The 23,531-nt window shown below is 41.6% G+C and overlaps 1 protein-coding gene across 18 annotated transcripts in view; it reads right to left on the bottom strand.

Annotated features, from left to right (window-relative positions):
* The window catches only part of FHOD3 (formin homology 2 domain containing 3), a 573,780-nt gene that overhangs the window by 306,365 nt on the left and 243,884 nt on the right, over positions 1–23,531 (bottom strand). For all 18 annotated transcript variants that reach the window (XM_061588106.1, XM_061588108.1, XM_061588113.1 and 15 more), the window contains exon 4: positions 4,706–4,773. In XM_061588106.1, coding sequence (XP_061444090.1) covers positions 4,706–4,773 — 68 coding nt within the window. The remainder of the gene's footprint in view (positions 1–4,705; positions 4,774–23,531) is intronic.

Here is a 23,531-nt window from a genome sequence, read left to right as displayed (position 1 = left end):
CACTGTATTTTTTGCTGATGTGTACTTTGTATTTGTGTTTATTTTTTTGTGAGCCGCCTTGAGGGCCTTTTGGCCAAAAGGAGGCATAGAAATAGAATAAATAATAAATAAACAAACTTTAAATATGTTTGATTTACTTTGCAATTCCAGTGAAGTTTCCTACAGTAAATCATAGAATCATAGAATTGGAAGGGGCCTATAAGGCCATCAAGTCCAATCCCCTGCGCAATGCAGGAATCCAAATCAAAGCATTCCCGACAGATGGCTGTCCAGCTGCCTCTTGAATGCCTCCAGTGTCGAAGAGCCCACTACCTCTCTAGGTAATTGATTCCATTGTCGTATGGCTCTAACAGTTAGGAAGTTTTTCCTGATGTCGAGTCAAAATCTGGCTTCCTGCAACTTGAGCCCATTATTCCGTGTTCTGCACTCTGGGACGATCAAGAAGAGATCCCGGCCCTCCTCTGTGTGGCAACCTTTCATGTACTTGAAGAGTGCTATCATATCTCCCTTCAGCTCTTCTCCAGGCTAAACATGCCCAGTTCTTTCAGTCTCTCCTCATAGGACTTTGTTTCCAGTCCCCTGATCATCCTTGTGGCTCTCCTCTGAATCTGTTCCAGTTTGTCTGCATCCTTCTTGAAGTGCAGACACCAGAACTGGATGCAGTTTCAAGATGAGGCCTAACCAGCACTGAATAGAGGGGAACTAATACTTCATGTGATTTGGAAACTATACTTCTGTTAATGCAGCCTAATATAGCATTTGACTTTTTTGCAGCCGCATCACACTGTTGGCTCATATTCAGCTTGTGTTCAAAGACAATTCCAAGATCCTTCTCACATGTTGAATGGCTGAGCCAAGTATCTCCCATCTTATAAATGTGCATTTGGTTTCTTTTTCCTAAGTGTAGAACTTTGCATTTATCCCTGTTGAATTGCATTCTGCTGTTTTCAGCCCAATGCTCCAGCCTATCAAGGTCCCTTTGAATTTTGTTTCTGTCTTCCATGATATTAGCTATGCCCCCCAATTTTGTATCATCTGCAAATTTGATAAGCATGCTCTGTACCTCCTCATCCAAGTCGTTAATAAAAATGTTGAAGAGCAATGGGCCCAGGACCAAACCCTGTGGTACCCCACTTGTTACTTCTGCCCAGTTTGAGAAGGAACCATGGATAAGCACTCTGAGTATGATTCTGGAGCCAACTGTGGATCCACCTGATAGTTGTTCCATCCAGTCCACATTTAGCTAGCTTGCTAATCAGAATATCATGGGGCACTTTGTCAAAAGCTTTGCTGAAGTAGAGGTATATTATGTCCACAGCATTCCCACAGTCTACAAGGGAGGTTATCCGATCAAAACATGAGATAACATTAGTTTGGCAGAATTTGTTCTTCATAACTCCATGTTGGCTCCTAGTAATCACTGCATTGTTTTCAAGGCTTACAGATTTACTGTTTTATAATCTGCTCCATAGTTTTTCCAGGGATTGATGTTAGGCTGACTGGTCTGTAGTTCCCCGGTTCCTCCTTTTTGCATTTTTTGAAGATAGGGACAACATTAGCTCTCCTCCAGTCATCTGGCACTTCACCAGTCCTCCATGATTTCGCAAAGATAATAGACAGCGGTTCTGAGAGTTCTTCAGCCAGTTCCTTCAATACTCTAGGATGCAGTTCATTGGGCCCTGCCAATTTGAACTCATTCTCTTTTGTTTCTGTTTAGGTGAATATGTGAAGTACAGCAACAATTTGCAATACTAAAAAAAAGCTCCCAAAAAAATTGTGGAATAATGACACTGACTGTTCTGCTGAATAGTTTCCAATGGACATGAGGAGTTTCTCAGTTTGCACATGATAAAACAGTGGGAGGTGAAATATATTCTAGCAAAATTCTAGGTGTGCTCTATGTTTTTAATTGACCGTGCCCACCTTTCCTTAAGTGGAGTAGTTTAAGCATAGTAGGCTAAAAACATGTAACTTGGGCAGGCCAAATTATTTTTTTCCAACTGCTTGAGTCATTCTTGAAGTAGCAACATATTGTAATCCATCTGATTTTACATCAAGCCGCAGTTTCAGATTCAACTGTTAATGCGCCCAAAATAGAAATAGAGCATAACCTCCAGTTTGAAACTCAAAAGGCTGTCTTCACCATCATATGATACTGACCAATAAAAAGACTTTGAAATTAATAAAAATAAATTTGACACAGATTTCTAAGATGAATAATGAGAGAAATAAAATTTTCTAGGTTAGATTCTCTGTAGAAATAGTAGTAACACAGAAAAGAAGCAAAGTAAGAAGAAGAAGAAGAAGAACAACAACAACAACAACAACAATAATAATAAACTTTATTTCTACCCCGCCCTTTTTCCAATAGGACTCAGAGTGGCTTACAACTAAAAACAACACCATTAAAACATACAGAGTATATTATTAAAAAAGAATTAAACTATGAGAAAAATTAAAACCATAAAATATAGGTTAAAAACAGCGGACAATTTAAAATAATAAAATCATATAATGTAATCACCAAACCTATGACACTTCATCCTGGTCGTTCTCTATCCCAAATGCCCGTTGAAATAAAACAGTCTTTACTTGTCACCGGAAAGATGGCAAGGAGGGAGCTGATCGCACCTCACTCGGAAGGGAGTTCCACAGCCTAGGGGCGGCCACCGAAAAATGTAATTCTCCATCTTTGGAGATGGCAGGTGTTGCCACCAGGGCTGTGGAGTCGGAGTCGTGGAGTCGGAAGCAATTTTGGGTGGAGTCGGAGTCGGTAGAAATGTACCGACTCCGACTTGAAAATAAATTTTGATTGACAAATTTTTTAAAATATAAATTCAAAATGTCAAAGAAGCTTCCCATGAAGTCAGCTGTAGTTGAGCATTTCACCATAACTCAAGATGGAAAACATTTTGTGTGTCAGTGTATGACACAGGACCCAGATGAAGACAAATGCTGTGTTGCCAAGATCAGCGCATATTCAGGCAGTGATAAAAATGCTCCTATGAGAGCTTCCAATTTAAAAAGACATCTACAGCCCTTTCCAGGGCTTTGGAGTTGGAAGCAATTTTGGGTGGAGTCGGACAGTAGAAAAATAGAGGAGTCGGAGTCGAAGGTTTGGCGTACCGACTCCACAGCTCTGGTTGCCACCACTCACCATATGTTCAGAGGCACGTGTTACCAAATTCTTCCAAGCTACACAGGAAGTAGATTGGACTGTGAAAGGCCAACCCAAATTGTGTTTGCACTTTTACAAATTTGTAGGGCAGTACAATATCTTAGAGAGGTCAGGTCTCCTGCTCGCCTGGTGCATTCATTATAGCTGCCCAATTCCCCTGCTTTTTAAAGTTTGAGAAAAATATCTGTTGGCTATAGGTGCGTTCTTAAACTGCAAGGTTTTTTGTTTTTTGTTTTGCCTATGAGTGAATTTATCTGCTTTTTAATCCTGGAGATAAGAAATGGGATCCTGTGCAAGTTTGCTGAAAATAGATTGAACATTTGTATGCTTATTGAGTTCAATGGGATTTACTCCCCTGTAATTATGCTTAGGGTAAGTGAAACTGACCACAGGGGAGAAGGGGAAGAAAAGGAGGGCTGGAGTGGGGAGTGGAGGAGAAGAAGGGGAGAGAGGGGGAGGGGAAGGAAGGGAGGGCAGTGAATATGGGATCTAATTACAGCAGGATGCTATTTTACAGCTGCTGAAGTGTTGAAAAGTGATGAACCAAGGGTGGAAGTCCAACCAAACAGTGATTGAGAAGAGTGACAGCCATCGCTTGACTACACCACAACATTTAGCAGCACAGGTTGCCACATTCTTCTGCTGCCGGCCCAAAGAAAGCGAGGTGAGGGAAGATGTGCAGCAGCTTTCACCAGCACTTTTGGCTTCAGTGTCAGCTATTTTCTAATCTGCACGGGAAAGGAAAAAGCCAAATGCAGGAAAGCTACACCATGAGAGTAAGGACAACTTTCCTCAGGAAATGCTCCTTTCTTCTTGGGAGAACTCTTAGGGTCACAGTAGAACCAAAGCATGGCATGTGGCCCTGTCTAAACCCAATAAGCTGCTGAAGTCAAATCTAAATGGTGTCACAGCAGCTCAAATATGAGCCATGTCAGTAACCTGCTGCCTAGTAACTAAGCAGGGCTGGCCTGGGGTTAAGGGGAAACCCATCCCTTTGATATCATTCTTGCTAGAGGCCCAGACTACCAACTGAGAGGAGGTACTTCCCAGAAATTAAGAACGTCCCATCCCAGAACCAATGGAGAGCTACACATGGTATAAAGCAGCGGCAGCAGCTGACACCTGTATACTTTCCCTTAAGCTACACTGTTTCTCCTACCCCTGCTAATATTGTTTTTGGCTAGAGCTTGCCTAGGATGCAATAAACTTCTGGAAATGACGGAATATTTCCACATATCTGCATATGTATTAAGAAAAATCAGCAAGAGATGCCTCTTATGTTCATAAAGTATGGGTTTCTAGACTAAAACACTTTTACTCTTCCTTTGACTATTCTTACGATGCTGCCTTAAGCACAGTCCTTGGAGCTGTGAGCAAAATGTCATGGAGGTGGAAAATATGTAAATATTGAAGTAAAATAAATAAATAGAGGTTGTTTCACTTACAATAGTCAAAGATATTTTGGTGAAAACAGTGACAAGAAATACAGGTCAAATAGAAAATAACTTCAGAGGAATGCTCACTTACTTGAAATATTTGTTTCAAGGAGAAGAGGGCCCGCCTCAGCTCCCGTCCATTTGAATTGTAGAGTTTTTCTAAAAGACAAAATAAAAAAATAGTGTTAGATTGTAGCATTCAGTTCTCAAGTCTGTCCTCTAGGGGGCTACATGGAATTATTTATTTATTTGTGCATTACCCTTCCTCAGAAAGAGCCTGGGAAGATCAAACATCAAAACATCAAACATATTAACAAGATACAATAAAGCAGCACTAAGAACACATATACACTAAAAAAATGTAGCAGATCAATTTAAACAGAAATATATGCATTGCTAATGAGGAATACACCTCTTATTTATCAAACTGCAAAAGCCTGGGCAAATTATGTTTCCAATTGGGGTCTGAAACCCAACAATGCAGAAGACAGTTGCACCTCGAAGAGGAGATCATTTCAGCAGGGCTGTGGAGTTGGAGTAGGAGTCTTGGAGTCGGAATCAATTTTGGGTGGAGTCAGAGTCGGTAGAAATGTACCGACTCCAACTTCAAAATAAAAACTTTCATAGGAATTTAGGAAAGTTTTCTTGTTCAGAAATTTTAATCAAATAAATATATTTTATGTTCTATCAATCTAGCCTGATGATTCACTTGGTGGTGATGAAATGTAAATGTAAATGTAAATTTAATTTTTAGGTCGCCTATCTGGCTGAAGCCACTCTAGGCGACGTACATATTAAATTACAATAAAATACAATAAATACAATAAAATACAATATAATCAGCAGTAACAAAAATAACAACATGTGCAGTACACAACAACGGGCATTCAGTATGTAATTAGCCCATCCCGGCGGTCCCAAAGGCTGTCCAAACAGCCACGTTTTTAAGGCTCGGCGGAAGGTATCCAGGGAAGGGGCATGCCGAAGATCGAACAGGAGGGAATTCCAGAGAGTGGGGGCCGCCACCGAAAAAGCCCTCTCTCTAGTCCCCACCAACCTAGCTGCTTTTGTTGGTGGGACTGAGAGAAGGCCCTGCGTGGCTGATCTTGTCGGGCGGCATAATTGGTGATGCTGGAGGTGCTCCTTCAGATAAACTGGGCCAAAACCGTATAGGGATTTAAAGGTTAACACCAACACCTTGAATTGGGCCCGGAAAACTACTGGAAGCCAGTGTAGATTGAATAATACTGGCGTAATATGATCACGGCAATGACTGTTTGTAAGTAAACGAGCCGCTGCATTCTGTACAAGTTGAAGTTTCCGGACCGTTTTCAAGGGTAACCCCACGTAGAGCGCATTGCAGTAGTCTAATCGAGAGGTGACCAGGGCATGTACTACCAGTGGGAGCTGATGAACAGGGAGGTAGGGTTGCAGCCTACGTATGAGGTGTAATTGGTACCAGGCTGCCCGGCTCACTGCCGAAATCTGAGCCTCCATGGACAGCTGGGAATCAAGAACCCCAAGGCTGAGGACCTGGTCCTTCAGGGGTAATTGTACCCCATTAAACCTCAGGTCAACAGGACCCAACCTTCCTCTGTCTCCCACAAGCAGCACCTCGGTCTTGTCAGGATTTAGCTTCAGCCTGTTCCTTCCCATCCATCCACTCACCGATTCCAGGCACTTGGACATGGTCTCCACAGCCAACTCTGGTGAGGACTTAAATGAGAGATAGAGCTGAGTGTCATCTGCATATTGGTGACACCGCAGCCCAAATCTCCTGATGATGGATCCCAGCGGCTTCATATAGATGTTGAATAGCATAGGAGAGAGGATAGAACCCTGTGGCACCCCACAAGTGAGAGGCCAAGGGTCTGAAACCTCATCTCCCAATGCTACCTGTTGTGTTACCGTTTTACTACAATAAATTTGTTATTCCTAGTTAATATAATTTGCCATTTATGAAGGAGTTGGAGTCGGAGTCAGACAGCAGAAAAATAGAGGAGTCGGAGTTGAAGGTCTGGTGTACCGACTCCACAGCCCTGCATTTCAGAGTTGGGTCCCTACCATGGAGGCCCTTCTACACATGACCTCACCCTAAATCCTGTAGGGACTGAGCAGAGTCACACACATCCCAAGTCAATCTTAAAGATCTACTGGCTGGTATTGACAGAGGAACTCCTGCAAACATTTGAGCCCCAAACTATATACAGATTTGTAAACCATCACTATCACGTTGAAGCAAGCCCAGCAGCATGATGGAATCATGTAGCACCTATCCTAAAAGCTGGGAAGCCAGTGCAGAGCTTTTAGGATAGGTGCTACATGATTCCACCCCACTGCCCCAATAAATATCATAGAAGCTACATCCTATATTAGCTGCAGCTTCCAGACCATTTTTAGGCAAAGTCCCATGCACATTACATTGCAATAATCCAAATGTGAGCTCAGTAGAGCATAGGTTACTTATAGCAGGCTATCCCAATCCAGGAATTGCTGTAGCTGATAAATCATCTGGAAATAGGCATTCCTTGCCCCTAACAGCATTTGGGCCTCCAACAACTGTGAAACAAGGAGTACTCAAACACTAAGTACCTGATCCATTGGGGAAGAGTGCTACCCCATCTAAAACAGGCTGTGTACCCAATTCAAGGACCAAAGAAATACCTATCCACAGTATCTTTGTCTTTTCAAGATTCAGTCACAGTTTACTAGCTCTCATTCACTGCCACTGCCTTCCAACATCTCTACCATCTTTCCTGATTCAGAAGGAAAGGAGATATAGAGCTGAGTGCCATCAGTACACTAAACAAACTTTGCTCCAAATCCCTGGATAATCCCTGGATGACTCCTTCCAACAGTCTCATCTAGATATTATATAGCATGGGAGACAAAATGAAACCCTGTGGAACCTCACAGCACAATTGCCATGAGGCTGAACAGGAGTCTTCCAAAGCTACTTTCTGGTAACAATCCTGAGATAGGAGGGGAACCATTAAAATACAGTGCTCCCAATCCCCAGAGTCAGTCCAGGAGAATTCCATGGGCCACATTATTGAAAGCTGCTGAGAGGTCAAGAAGAAGCAATAGGGTAGCATTCCACTGTCCCTCTCTCAATAAAGAGCAACCAAGGCAGTTTCCATGCTGAAACTAGGCCAGAGTGGAGTGAAATGGATCCACATACTCAACTTCATCTACATACATCTACAGTTGCCCAGCCACCACCCTCTCAAGCACCTAAACCAAAAAAGGAACATTTACAATTGGGCAATAAGTATCTAATACCTCTGGGTCCAGAGATGAATTCTTATATTATTACAATATTAGAAGGAGAAAGACCCAGTTATTTTTTTGCAGCAGCAAATTCTCCAGATTAATAGGAAATAGCAGGTATGTTAAAAAGTAATGCCATAATAAAGAACCTCATCAGAACAAGAATGGGAATGATGACTCAATGTCTCACTAGTGATTTGAAAAACTTATTCAGGGGGATCCTTTCAAGGACTGAATTGGAGCTGAAGGTGCCATTCCAACAGAACAATGATTCTCAGTAACACCAGTTCAAAGTGATTAATCCTGCAAATATAAGGTTCAATTATTAAGCATTTCTTTCATTTACTCACATTACAGCTGTTGAGTATTCGATACATTAATTTTAAATAAAGATGTATAATGAACAAAGGTACTCTTTTGTGGGCTCTAAACAAAGGTGATAGCTTCTCTCAATATGTGAGATAATTTACAATTTCGTAAACAACAGCTATCACTGTGAGGATGTATTTTCTCTCTCATCAAATTTGGAAAGATGGACTATTCCCTTTTACGACATCTAATGTATCATCACATAATTAAAGACGTTCCAGGTCCAACACTACTGTGGAACATCTAGGTTTTAAAGCAGGGATGAGGAACCTGTGGCCCTTCAGATGCTGTTGAACTCTAACTCCCACCAGCCCCAGCCAGCATGGCCAATGGTCAGTGATGATGGGGGTTGTAGTCCAGCAACATCTGGAAGGCCACGGTTCCCCATCTGTTTTAAAAACATATTGCTCAGGATCCATTTACGTAAGGGTGCTGTAAATGTTTCCCAAAAACAGCAGCATTCACGTGTCCACGATAAGCTTCTTTTGAAACTGATGACAATTTCAAAAGCAGTTTGTAATTTGATATGGCAATTTGCTGCTTGAAGGGAAAATGTCAGCATCTCAGTGGGTGATACAACCTCCTAGATGAACTGAAAATTGCACTTTGGATCCCAGCCACTGACACTAATTTGAACAGGACATAGCTCCAGTTCTTTACAGTTCTTCCTGTCAAAGGAAGAGCCACATACCTTCACTCTGACTTGCAAATAATCTACTAGATTTGGGTACAAATTGCTATACGTAGCCAGTTTAAAGTTTCTTTTTGTTTGGCACTGAGATGGGAAGAAGGAGCTGGAGCATCTATATACTCTGCAAATTGGCGAATCAGGCATCCTAGTTCCTGGTGTTTTTGCTTGCTGTCATCACCACCAAATAACTGGGAAGGGGAAAATAACATTCAGTTAAAGCTTTAGTTGATTAACTAATACTTTAATTCATTATCTTTTTTATTTTACATCCATATCTAGCCTTCAATGAGCTGAAGACACCATGCATGGTTCTCCGAACCTCCACATGTTATCTGCACAGCAGCCCTGTGAGGTTGGTAAGACTGAGAGACAATGGCCTCATTCATATCTAACAGAAAGTCAAAATGGCTTACCATGAACGTGCAAGAATGCTGGTGGCCAGAAAAAAATAGTGTTTTCTTCCGCTCCCAGTCCTGCTGCAGGCACACTACCCAGAGCTAAACCATGGTTTGGCTAGCGTTACACATGAACCCAGGATCATAGTTTGTCTTCCCCAAACAAACCACAATCAGTAAACCAAGAACAAATTTTGGTTACAGCTTGTGGTTTGTTTGAAGCCAATGACTGACTGGCTCAATGCTGCCCAATGAGTTTGATGCCTGAGTAGGGATCTGAATCTAGGTATCCCTGATCATAGTCCAACACTCTACCCATTATACTTACAAAGCATAGGTACACTGGGTGGCTAAAATGTTGCTGGATTAGTCACCGTAAGTGTCCCATAATTCCTTTCCCCACTTATGAATACTAAATCTATTTTACTATATATGTGACTTCAACAAAGAGCACATTGGTGCTTTGGAAAGGCTTGTCACAAAGAAAAATTGGTAGGAGTACAATTCTCAGTGCTAATAGGGTTAAACAAACAAACAGTGACAGAGCTGAAGGCAACAGTGAAGGATGCAATCCAGTAGGAAGATCTCCTCAACAGACCCCAGTGAAGTTTCTTCACTTCTCCGAGAGCCCTGTTGGAGGTCTTCCCACTGTTTGTTCCCCATATGTTCTGCATAAAGAGAAAATACATGTATTGGAAGCAAATGTGCTTGGTTCTTTTCTATGAAAGAAGTAAAACATAATGGACATTTGTTGGAATCCTAATAGCTTCAGCCAATATTAAACAGACACCTCAGCAGTTGTTTGTAAACCTCCAAAGCAATTTTCTGTCCTTGGCACTGAAGAGAGAATGTATGGCCCATTTATCTCTCTTGCAATTCTCACAACTTATTCTTCCTTATGGAGCTGACAAATTCCCAGCATAAAACATTGCAAAAAGGAATTTCTCTTGTAATCAGGGACCCAAACACACACTTTAATTATCCTAGCCCAAGAATCAATTCACTGGTGTGTACAAGTACATTATGTTTCTTGGCTGAATAAACTAAAGTCTTGTGAGGAAAGCTGAAAGAATAGTCATTTTTGCTGGATTTTATTTTTAAATTTTATTGTCTTCATGTGCTAAATAGGAACAAAATTATTCCTTGGAAAGATACCACCATCTGGCCTTTGTTAGAACTAAATTCCCTTCATTCTCATACAACTGCATACAGCGTGTCTCCAAATAAGGGGCTATCAGCATGTACATGTTTGAAGAGATGTGGAACTGGATTTTAATTTATTACATTTCTATGCCACCATCATGCCATGTAGGCACGGAACAGACCCGGACCAGCTTAGCTCCAGCAAGACTGCTACATCTGCCTGCAGGCCAAGTATATTTTAGCAAAGCATGTGTCAGTCATTACAATCCCATAACCCTTTATACATAAGGGTGAACTAGAGAATTATGACCAATTGCATTCTATTTCCCTGACCCAACAGAAAATCCATTTACTTCTGAATGAAGAGAGCAATTAAATTTAAGACCAGGCAAACACCATGCCACAGAACCTCAGGACTCACTCAATGTTCTCAGGTAAGAATTCTGCCAAAATTAAATGGGGCATAGAGAAGATCCAGAAAAAAATGATATCTTCATTAACCTCCTATAATTCCCATTTCCACAGCAGTAGCAAAATTATACCCTCAGAGCAATAGTTTAGGAATGTTTTCTCAGGATTAAATGACATTAGTTCACTGGGACCTTCTTCCTAGAAGGTGTGGCAGGATATCTGTCCCCCCCCTTTAAGAAAAAAAAGTTACTCTGGCAGTTATGCTGCTTCACAGCAATGAAAAATAAGACAATAACTGTGTCTCCATCATTGGAAGGCTAGTAGAGACAGGCAGGGCACTCCTGTTCTAGCTGTAGGTACCACAAGGGGCCAGTTAGAGAGAGTCTGTGATGTTACAGAGGGGTTTCTTGCTATTCTGTGGATCCCAGGAAGCAAGATCTGAGCCATCCAAAGGATTCCTGGCCACCAGAGGCCCAGCTGCTCCTTTTTCCATGGTGAAATGGGAGAGGACCAAAATTGTCGGTGTGCATACCAAGCCAGAATTTGCCAGCCAAAACCACTCCAATTGTGCCTTCCCTCAGCAGCATCAATTCACAACTTCTGAGAGAATTAAGTTCTTGCTGCTGCTGCTGCTGCTGATTCCCTCTTTGCTCCTGCAGAGCCTTTTCCAAAACTGACTCCTTCTTAGAGCCAGAATGATTCCTCCCCCCCTCTCTACAACTCCTAGCTTTGCTTATTGGCAAAGCTAAGCTAGAATATGGCTATGAAACTATGGAGTTAACTTTGCTCAATTACTCTGATGACCTCCTTGTTCCTCAATCATGCCATGCTTTAATAGTCTTTAAATGTCAAGGTCCTTTATGGTGTGTCCTCCTCTCCTCACAGGAAGAGGCATATTACACTCTGTAATGTACATTACATTACTAGATTCAACAGTGCTGATTCCAGTGGTGGTAAGTACATGTGTGTAGGCAACACTGAGTGATGACTGATGCAGGGGAGAGGGAAACTGTTGATACTGGAGGGCACTGCTTGGGAATGGCAGAGGTAGAGGGTAGATGGAGACTGTATGGCACAGGCATTGTGCAAAGAGAATGGGTAGCAGTGCCCACTGGGGTGCAGGCCAATTACTCCAAGGGAAGCTCGGAGGGTGGCAACAAGGGAGAGGGCCTTCTCAGTGGTGGCCCCCAAATTATGGGATGATCTCCCTGATGAGGTGCACCTGGCGCCAACACTGTTATCTTTTCGGTGCCAGGTCAAGACTTTTCTCTTCGCCCAGGCATTTTAGCTAGTGTTTTAAATTGTTTTTATATTGTTTTAAATTTTAAAATTGTGTTTTAAATTGTTTTTAAAATATGTGTTTTAAATTGTATATTTGTTTTAATGTTTTTGATTGCTGTAAACCGCCCAGAGAGCTTCGGCTATGGGGCGGTATACAAGTGCAATAAATAAATAAATAAACTGAGTCCTTTTAGCCATTCTCCACAGCCAGCACCTGTACAGTGCAACCCAGCCCACTGCCTGTCTCTGCTAAGGCCAAGTTTCCTCTGAGCAAGTGATTGTATTTGGCTACTTGCACTACTTCATAAAACCTAAAACTGATCTCAGTTAAATAACTTAGTTAACATATTCTTTTGCTCCGGCAAAAGTGAACATTTAGATAAATTATTGAGGAAAATAATACACACTGAATATTCTGTGGCTTGTACAGAATATTAAAAAGATAAAATAATTTTCATGGAACTGTATTATTATGGCTTTAGCAACACATTCAGCAATGCATTTATTTTGACTGGGACCTGCTTTTCTAGTGCAGGCCTACAGAAGTTGTGACTTGTCAAGCCAAACACATCCCTGTATGTTAGCTCACCAAGGAGTCATATACTGTTTCATTTGCTGTTTGGTCTGGGCCAGCAAAAAGTTGTCATGTATGTGGCCAGTCATACCGCATGATTATTGGCTTGCGTTCAGCTTCGTGGGTCACAACTTACGTAGGCCCCTTCAAGCAGGGAGGATTAGATATCAGGACAACTTCAAATGGTACATCAGCATCTTTTACTACTTAGCCTCCCCGTCTCAGTTGTTGCCCTGCTTCTGACATGTCCAAACAGCAATTTGTGCCAGAAAGATCTGCAAACTGGATGCGCTTCTGAGATTTGTGAATCTTTCTCTGCAAGTTCTCTCTAAACTGGTACATTGCATTAGCAATACAACAGCTGGAAGTGCAAGGAAGTTGTGGATTTGAGAAGCTGCAGGTGCTATATCCTTAGTCACTACCAGTCTGTTTCATTGTTGAACCCATCCTGCACTACGTATCATTAACTAAAGTCAACTGCTTGGTGCAGAGGAGAAAGAATAAGCAACAGAGTAAAGTCTGGAAGGTTTTCAGGAAGCATATAAAATTAATTATTGCAGCATGCCATTCTTTCATTGAACGACAGACAAATTAAACTGGTGTCCTGCAAGAGGAAGAAAAAAAATTCCTTGGGGTGATGCCAAAACAAGGCTTTCGTCTGAGCTTTGTTTTTGTCTACAAAAGCCAATAATAAATCTATTGGCAAGACAATGCACTTTCCTTTTTACTCCCAGACCCAGCAAAATATATCATTTTGTGAGGGGATCAGGCACAGGCACAGTGCCCATTAGTACATTAATGCTATTCCTTTGCATGTCTGCTGAGGTTATGTGGCTTGGTCCACTACAAATTCATAGGGTTTGATCTAATCTAACTGTTCCTTTGTGCATGTGTATATACTGAATATTCATTTGTATAATATCCAAAGCAGAGAAATGTCAGGGTCATGTTTTCTCACTGACTACTCCAGGGGAGAAGTGATTTAGCAAAGAAGAAGTAGTTTCTGACTTTAAATTGTGGTTTGATTAAAGCAAAATATTGAGAGCTACATACAGTCAGAAGAATCAAGTCATAAAGCTTTCATTGAACTTTACCTCTTTAAGCTGCAAGTAGGTGATCACATGTTAAACGTTCTTTCTCTCTCAGATAGACAGATGCATGCACAATGAAAACTAACATCTAAAGGAGCAAACTAAGACAACAATTTAAAAAGGGGGATATCCAGCTTGACAACTCTCTAACAATTTTTCACCTGCTATGACCAACTGATACAATTTCTCCTGGGAAGCAGACTTCTTTGTAAGTACTAGGGCTCTTTTCTCTTGGGTCCCTAGCACTTGGGAAGCTATTGTAGAAGCATTCAAAGTGTCAGGGAGGAAGACCTCTGGGGTAAGACTTCCCTGCTGCCCTGTGTGTGCTCCAATACATTCTAAGGAGACCAGTGCTATATCTATGCCACAAAATCTCATACAAACCATTTGGATCTAAAACATGTCACCAGTACATATTTCTTCCTGTCATTCTTCTCCTAGGTTTCAATAACTTATTGCTAGAAATGAAGTAATTTCTTTTGTTCAGACTGTCTGGGCTCCTAGAGACCTGAAATATGATAACAGGAATTGGCTGTGAAGTGAGCCATGAAGCTAGTTCCCAGGATTTGCACACAGGCACTTACGCAAAAGGGCTTTTTCCATGAATCATTTTTTTTTCATTATTTGTTCACAAAGAGTGCTGACAGCATATAATTATCCTTATTGGAAAATGCTGCAGCAGATCACTTATTCAATTGATCAGCCATTATCCAGCATGTGATGCAAGCTCTCTTCAGATATCTGACAATGCACCATTATGTTGTGGAAAACGAATGGCAGAAACACTCTCTGACAACCAGTCAACTGTCAGTTAATACTCAGTCCATCTTCAGAGCCTGTTGCTGGAAAATAAACGTATTTTGTATGCTTATTTTGGTAGGGCTGCCATGGAATTCTGTGTAAGGCAGTTTTCCAGTTACTATTTGGGATACTGATAGATTGGATCAGTGACCAGGAATAGTTAGCTCAATAGGCTATGTCCCAATCACAGGCTATGAGGTTCTAGTTCAAGCCCCAGGATCACAAATAAGAGGCCCCTACAAGAGGCAGGTCCACAATATTTTCCGTGCCTCAAAGGATTTGTCCATACAATTTTTTTTTAACCTACCTGTTTCAGGGGATGGATACAGATAAATGGAATCCTGTGGGGTCAGGCAATATAATCTAGCTGGATCCTAAAGCACACAGTAGAGAGGAGCAGAGCAATTTGACAAGGCTCCCATAAAGCCAAGCTGAAAACAGTCTGTTCCTTCTGGACCCTCACCCTGAGTTGATAATCCTCGCCCTGCAGACCCTGAACCTGAGATCAGGTACTCCTAGTACTGGAGCAAGTCAGGATATCCGGCACAGTGCTGGAAGAGCAGGTGGATGGTGATGGTGAGAGATTTACTATTATTTATTTATAATAATAAATGAGAGGGTTGGCACTCCTGTCGAAACCGTGGTTGAACTGTGGAACACAGAAATGACCCAGGCGGTTGACATGATTGCTCCTGAGCGCCCTCTCCGGTGTAGAGCTTGTACGGCTCCATGGTATACCCCAGAGCTGAGAGCGATGAAACAATATAGGAGACGGCTTGAGTGCAGATGGAGACGAACTCCTAGTGGATGCAATTATACACTGGTAAGTGCCTATGGTAAACTGTATTTAGAGGCAGTTAGGGCAGCAAAAAAACAATATTTTGCTGCCACTATCAAATCATCAATCTGCCGCCCAGCGGAGCTCTTCAGAATTGTCCGGGGGCTATTACACTCTGGCCCCAGGGACATGATAGAACCATCTGAGGCCCACTGTAATGAATTTGCTAGGCACTTCCAGGATAAAATCTTTAGCATCCGCCAGGACTTAGACTCCAGTGTTATAGCAGGTGAATCAAGCGGGGTATCCAGAGAACAGCCTTGTCCCGATTTCTTGGATGAGTTTCAGTTGGTGCAGCTTGAGGATGTTGACAAGGTGCTTGGACAGGCTCGTGCAACCACTTCTGTGCTGGATCCTTGCCCTTCTTGGCTAATAAAAGCTAGCAGGGATGGAACAGCCGGCTGGGCCAGGGAAGTGATTAATGCCTCTCTGTGAGAGGGGGTGATCCCTGGCTGCCTGAAAGAGGCGGTAGTGAGACCACTCCTGAAGAGGCCTTCCCTGGACCCAGAAAATCTTAATAACTATAGGATGGTAGCAAATGTTCCATTCCTGGGCAAGGTCCTGGAACGAGTGGTTGCAGGCCAGCTCCAGACACTCTTGGATGAGACCAATTATCTGGATCCATTTCAGTCGGGTTTCAGGCCTGGTTTTGGCACGGAAACAGCCTTGGTTGCCCTGTATGATGACCTTGTCGGGAGAGAGACAGGGGGAGTGTGACTCTGTTGATTCTCCTTGATCTCTCAGCGACTTTCAATACCATCGACCATGGTATCCTTCTGGGGAGACTGGCTGAGTTGGGAGTGGGAGGGACTGCATTGCGGTGGTTCCGCTCCTACTTGGCGGGTCGCCTCCAGAAGGTGGTGCTTGGGGAACATTACTCGGCACCCTGGACTCTCCAGTATGGGGTTCCGCAGGGGTCAGTTCTGTCCCCATGCTGTTCAACATCTACATGAAACCATTGGGTGCGGTCATCCGGAGCTTTGGAGTGCATTGCCATCAGTATGCTGATAACACGCAGCTCTATTTCTCCTTTTCATCTTCTTCAGGTGGGGCTGTCAATGCGCTGAACCGGTGCCTGGCTGTGACAATGGACTGGATGAGGGCTAATAAACTGAGGCTCAATCCAGACAAGACTGAGATGCTGCTAGTGGGTAGTTCTTCTGACCAGATGGTGGATGTCCAACCTGTCCTGGATGGGGTTGCACTCCCCCTGAAGGAGCAGGTTCGTAGCTTGGGGGTTCTCCTAGAACCATCTCTGTCACTTGAGGCTCAGGTAGCCTCGGTGGCACGGAGTGCCTTCTACCAACTTCAGTTGGTGGCCCAACTACGTCCCTATCTGGACAGGGATAACCTGGCTTCAGTTGTCCATGTTCTGGTAGCCTCCAAATTAGATTACTGCAATGCACTCTACGTGGGGCTGACTTTGAAGACGGTTTGGAAACTGCAACTTGTGCAAAATGCAGCGGCCAGATTGGTAACAGGGACCCGACGGTCCGAACATATAAAACCAATTCTGGCCCACTTGCATTGGCTGCCTGTATGTTTCCGAGCTCAATTCAAGGTGCTGGTTTTGACCTATAAAGCCTTACACGGCTTGGGACCACAATACCTGATGGAACGCCTCTCCCAATACGAACCCACCCGTACACTATGTTCAAGATCCAAGGCCCTCCTCCGGGTGCCTAATCCAAGGGAAGCTCGGAGGGTGGCAACAAGTGAGAGGGCCTTCTCAGTGGTGGCCCCCAAATTATGGAATGATCATCCTGACCTGTCGCCAACACTGTTATCTTTTCAGCGCCAGGTGAAGACTTTCCTCTTCTCCCAGGCATTTTAGCATGTGTTTTAAATTTTTAAATTGTGTTTTAAATTGTTTTTAAAATATGTGTTTTAAGTTGTATATTTGTTTTAATGTTTTTGGTTGCTGTAAACCACCCAGAGAGCTTTGGCTATGGGGCAGTATACACATGCAATAAATAAATAAATAAATAAATAAATAAATAGATTTACTATGCAGAGGAAGAGGCTCCTACAGCAGGTCAATTCATAGCCCTGATTATCTAATCTAACTCGCCTCTCTGAACTCCCCTAAGTACGTACCCTCTTGCTTTTCTAATTTTTTTGCTATCATACACAGATGGTTGTACTGACCCTATGTAATTTTATATTGTTAAGTCATGTGTTAATTTATTTGAGATATATAATAAAATAATTAAAAAATGGAACCAGTGTCAAAAAGAGCTTGTCATAAGGTACATAATGGATATCTAGACTTATTGCAAAAGTTGTGACATTTCTAAAACTGTCAGTCTTATGAGCAACTGCTGGGGTATTTAGGAGATGGCTTCAGGAATAAACACTTATTTTGTCATTTGCAAAAACAGTGAAAAAGTTAACATACAACCCTGTATTTAAGGGTTAAACTACACATTAAGCAAAATATCTATGATTAGTTGCTCTCCCCCCACCCACCCCCAGACTTAAAAGCAGTTGCAAGGGACAATGAAGTGCTAGAATTGGATTGAAGCAATAGTTTTGGGGGAGGTTTTTTTAACCCTAGTTCCTGGACAAATAGAAGCTTTAGGCATAGAATTTAAATTCTATTTAAACAATGGAAGGAGAGCCATTTTGATCAGGGCCTTGTCATGGTTGTTTTTAACTTAATAAAAATGGGAGGAAAATAAAAGAAAATCCCTAAATGGGTTCTTTTCATCACTGGTTTTGACTTCTGTGCTGTGATTCTCTGATGATTACTCAGAACATATACAATTCTAGCGTGGGCTAGACCTTGCGATATGATTTCAAATTGCATTTTGCAAATCTTTTTTTTTTTTTTCAATAATTTTTATTCAGATTTTCATAAAACATACAAGACAAAATCATAAAACATTCAAAGACAAAAAACAAAATCAAAAATAGTTAAACAAAAAGAAAAAAAGAAAAGAAGAAAAAAAAAAAAACAAAAATAAAAAATAAAGAGTAAAATATTGACTTCCCATTTGTCAAAGATCAAATCAGTTATAAGTCTATAATATATAGCAATCCTGTCTCTTAAGTCATATTATAAAATCACTTTCCTCCAGTAGTTATCTTACTTAATCATCAAATCTCATAAACATTACTTTATTCTTTCCGCAAAAAGTCAAAGAGAGGTTTCAATTCTTTAAGAAATATATCTATCAATTTTTTTTTTCCAGATAAGCATATCGATTAATCCATCTCATTACTAATTATGATAATCTTATTGTCATAACCATAGTCAAAATAAACATTTCAATTAATCCATCACATCAGAATCTGTTAGGTTCAGTAATTTCAGTAGCCATTGTTCTATTATCTCTATTAGTTCCATTTTCCATCTTCCATCTTCAGTAGTCTTGTTAAGTCCAGTAATTTCAATATCCAATCTTCCATTATCAGTATTCCATAATAATCTTGCTGTCAAAGCCATAGTCATATAATAAGAGTCTGATGGGAATTACCTCTATCCCAAATATTTTCTTGCCATCCATTCTGAATAAGTTGCTGAAATACTGCTGTAAAATCATATCTCTGTTCTTTTTTTCAAAATACACTGGGTCATCTCTTAAAAGTTTTTCCATTGTCACATGGCTGCAGTTAATTCCATAGATTTTCTCTATATTGGGCTCCATCACATCATTCCAGTCCAGAAGATAATCCATGCCATTGATAACTTTATCTCTAGAATCTTCATTAATTTCTTCAGAGATAACATTGAGTTCCAAACAATAGATTTTATTTCTAAAGTCCATAGACTCCAAATCTTGTTCCTGTTCCACGTTTTTTCCAATCTCCAGGATCTCCTCTCTCACAGGGACCCCTATTCCAGTCTCCAGGGTCTCCTCTCTCACAGGGACCCCTATTCCAATCTCCGGGGTCTCCTCTCTCACAGGGACCCCTTCCAGGGTCACCTCTCTCACAGGGACCCTTATATCTTTAATCTCCTGCTTCATTTTACTCAATTCAATTTTCGTTATCTCAATCTCATTCATTATTCTCTGAAACATAGTTATTTCCAGATTCTCAGCCACTTTCTTAATTGCCATTTTAAAAGAAAAATATAGGAAAACCACTTCTTATTTCAGCAACAATTGGGTTAATACTCCAAACTTGGTGACATCACAGTATAAACAGAGCAGACAGCCTTATCTCTCCAATAGTTAAGTAAACAAAATGCAGTTCCCAGGATCGAAGCAATTAATGGCAATCGTCAAGAAACAGATTCGTCAAAATAAAATAGACCAAAAAGAGAGTAGTCTCAAAACAGTATAATATTTTTCAAAATAAAAATCTGGAATAGAAATCCCTCTTCTGTGTGTATCTTTAGAATGCAAATCCAGGACAGCTTTTTGCAACAAAAACAGAGATAAGCTATTAATTAGTGCGTAGCAGAGAGAAGTTACGGCTCCCCAGTGAGATGTCAAAAACCGATCAATCTGGCAAATCTCTTTTAAACAGCAACAATTTAAGTCAAGTAAAAGAAAAATATAGAAAGAAGGGTGCTTGCCTGTTAGTGCGTTCTCTCTTAGAAGATAAGATGAACGTTCGCTTTAACAGATAGAGCTTGCTGTTGAAAATCCGTCCCACCTTCGTCGGCTGGACCTCGTCCCATAAATTAATGAGATCTGGTCGTCCCAACAAAAATAGGCTTTGAGGTTAATCTCTTCGTTTCTCCCTACCCGGGAGAAGTTTAATCAGTCAAAAAAAAAAAGAAAAAACTGACTGATATATCTGAATAAGCTTCTTTTGAGGCAGGAGCCCGTCTCAAAAGCAGGCACAGGCTAAGTCACCCTTCCCGGAAGTCGCATTTTGCAAATCTTTATCATTGTCATTGTAAAGTAATAATTATTTCTCCCATTTTAGAGATGACAGGCATCATTGCCATGCAAAGTGAAATGCTTCCTTGATGTCCATATATATGGACAGTGCGGGAAGACCTTTGGCTCAATCAGGCTCCCGTCTCACACAGAGGAGCTCTAGTCTACACATCTACATCAGTATGTGCGTAGAGATCTTTCCCAGATTGACCAAATCCAGAGGCAACAGGGAAGCATTATCATATCAGTGGAACATAGGAAGCTACCTTGTACTGAGTCAGACCAGTGGTCCATCTTGCCCCCCAACAAAGAGCTCATTCCGCTCACCTAGTATATTTCGCCCACCCAGAAATATAATTTGCCCTTTCTGTCCCCCCCCCATTTTTTCTGGTGCCACCACTGGTCTACACCCTACAGGTGGAGTGGGGGTAGAATACTGTGTGTTTAGTACTCAACTGATTGCCAAGGGTACAAGACTTAGGGGGGAAAGCAAGAGAAGCTATATATTACCAATTGGGGCTGACCCATGACAGAGCTTCTCAGTGGTGGCTCCCCATTTGTGGAATGCCCTTCCTGATGAGGTGCATCTATCTCTGTCATTATTAACATTCAGAAATTTAAAAACTTACCTATTCACCTAGGCATTTGAGGACTGAAAGATACTATTCCCAGCAACTTTGAAATTATTAGCTGTGAGAGCATGTGACTGTAAATGTGTTTAGTTCTTAATGTTCTTAATTGCTTTTAAAAGTTTAAAATATGTTTTTATTTTATCTTTATTATTATTTTGTTGTTTGCCACCCTGAGCTCCTCTGTGAGGAAGGGTGGGATAGAAATTTAAAAAACAATAACAACAGTGAATCTGTAGTAAAATGGTACCATTCACACACAAGAAAGCAGCAAGCTTTGGGAAACACCAAAGTCTACAGAAGTAGACTTAGGAAAAAACCCCAAAAGAGGGGACCCAAAAATGAGGACTGACCATGCTCAATAGGCATGGGATGATGACTTACTGATGAGAAGGAAAGGAAAATCAGGGGAACAGGAAAATGCAGTGGAGTACCATTAAAGAGGGCATCGCTGGTTGGCACCCTGAACAGGAGAACTCCCCACAGCAACATTTTGTTGCAGGACCCGCTTGTTCCCCTTTAAACTTGAAACATAGGTTTTCACAGTAACTGAGGAGCAGATATACCACTAGAGCAGAAGCAACAGTCTGCCACATTTTTATTATTATTATTATTATTATTATTTGCCTATACCCAGTGGTCTCTAGGCAACTTACAACACTATGTATGTATGTATATATATATATATATATATATATATATATATATATATATATATATATATATATATATGTATATATATATATATGTATATGTATATATGTATATATATATGTATATGTGTGTATATATATATATATATACACATACATACACACACAAACACACACACTTTAAAATAGATTTAAATATATACTATAAAACAAATTTAAAAACATACAATATAAGAACTTAAAACCCAAACCAAATAGGACTGAGACAGCACATATCAAGGGCCAAAAGCCAGAGTGAGAAAGAAGGTCTTTGCCTGATGCCTAAAGATTGTTAAAGAAGCCACCAGGCATGTCTTCCTGGGGACAGTATTCCACAGCTTGGGGGGCACCGCTGAAAAGACCAGTTCCAGATCAGTTCATACAAGGAGAGGCGGTCTTTGAAATATTAAGGTCCTCAGCTGCATAAGCCTTTACCAGTACTTTGAATTGAGCCTGGAAACTAATTGGTAGTCAGTGCAGCCATACCAGAATTGGTATTATATGTGTGGACTGGCCTACCCCAGTCAGAATCTGGCTGCCTGCTCTAGTTGGAGTTTCTGAACTGTCTTCAAAGGCAGCCCCAAGTATAACACATTGCAGTAGTGTAGCAGGCTATCCCTGTCCAGATATGTGTGCAGCTGGGCCACCAGTCATAGAATCATAGAGTTGGAAGAGGCCTTGTAGGCCATCGAGTTCAACTCCCTGCTCACAGCAGGAAATCTACAGCTAGAGCATCTCCCGCAGATAGCTGTCCAGCCTCTGCTTGAAGACATCCAGCGAAGGGGATCCCACCACCTCCCTAGGCAGTCGGTTCCATTGCCGAACCGCCCTTACTGTCAAGAAGTTCCTTCTAATATCCAATCTGAATCTATGCTCCTGCAACTTAAAACCATTAGACCTAGTCCTACCCTCTGGGGCAGCAGAGAACAAATCTGTACCCTCCTCTATGTGACAGCCCTTCAGGTACTTAAAGAGTGCAATCATGTCACCCCTCAGCCTTCTCTTCACCAGACTGAACATGCCAAGTTCCTTCAACCTTTCTTCATAAGACTTGTTCTCCATACCGGCTATCATCCTCGTCGCCCTCTTCTGAACCCGCTCTAACTTGTCTATATCTTTCTTAAAATGAGGCGCCCAGAACTGAACGCAGTATTCCAGATGAGGCCTGACTAATGCAGAATATAGTGGGACTATTACTTCCCTCGACCTGGAAACTATAGCTCTGTTTATGCAGCCCAAAACCGCGTTTGCCTTTTTTGCCGCAGCATCACACTGCTGGGTCATGTTCAACTTGCGATCCACTACAATTCCAAGGTCCTTCTCACACGCACTACTGCTAAGCTGGGTATTTCCCATCCTGTACCCGTGCATTTTGTTTTTGTGGCCTAAATGCAGAATCTTGCATTTGTCTTTATTGAATGTCATTTTATTAATTTCAGCCCAATTTTCTAGTCTATCCAGGTCCCTTTGGATTTTATTCCTGTCTTCCATTGTGTTAGCTATCCCTCCCAGTTTCGTATCATCCGCAAACTTCATAAGGCTTCCCTCCACCCTGTCATCTAAGTAATTGATAAAAATGTTGAAGAGTATCGGCCCCGGGACAGAACCCTGTGGCACTCCACTCGAAACCTCCTTCCAGTCCGAAGCAGAGCCACCGACGACCACTCTTTGAGTACGGTTTTCCAACCAGTTGTGAATCCACCTGACAGTATTTCCATGTAGTCCGTGTGATGTTCCTATATTAATGTATATATGGTAAGTGTTGGTTGTTTAGAAGAAACATGGTAAGTGGAGTGAAAGAGGGGGAGTGAATGGGCAGTAGAATGCGAGATGATTGGCTGAGTGTTTAAAATGGCTGAGTGTATAAAAGGAAGAGTGAGAGTGGAATCTGGGGGGG

The sequence above is a fragment of the Rhineura floridana genome, chromosome 11, assembly GCF_030035675.1.
Source record: "Rhineura floridana isolate rRhiFlo1 chromosome 11, rRhiFlo1.hap2, whole genome shotgun sequence".
In the NCBI taxonomy this organism is placed as follows: Eukaryota; Metazoa; Chordata; class Lepidosauria; order Squamata; family Rhineuridae; genus Rhineura; species Rhineura floridana.
The sequence above is the reverse complement of the archived record's forward strand: the minus strand, read 5'-3'. Positions and strand labels throughout refer to the sequence as shown.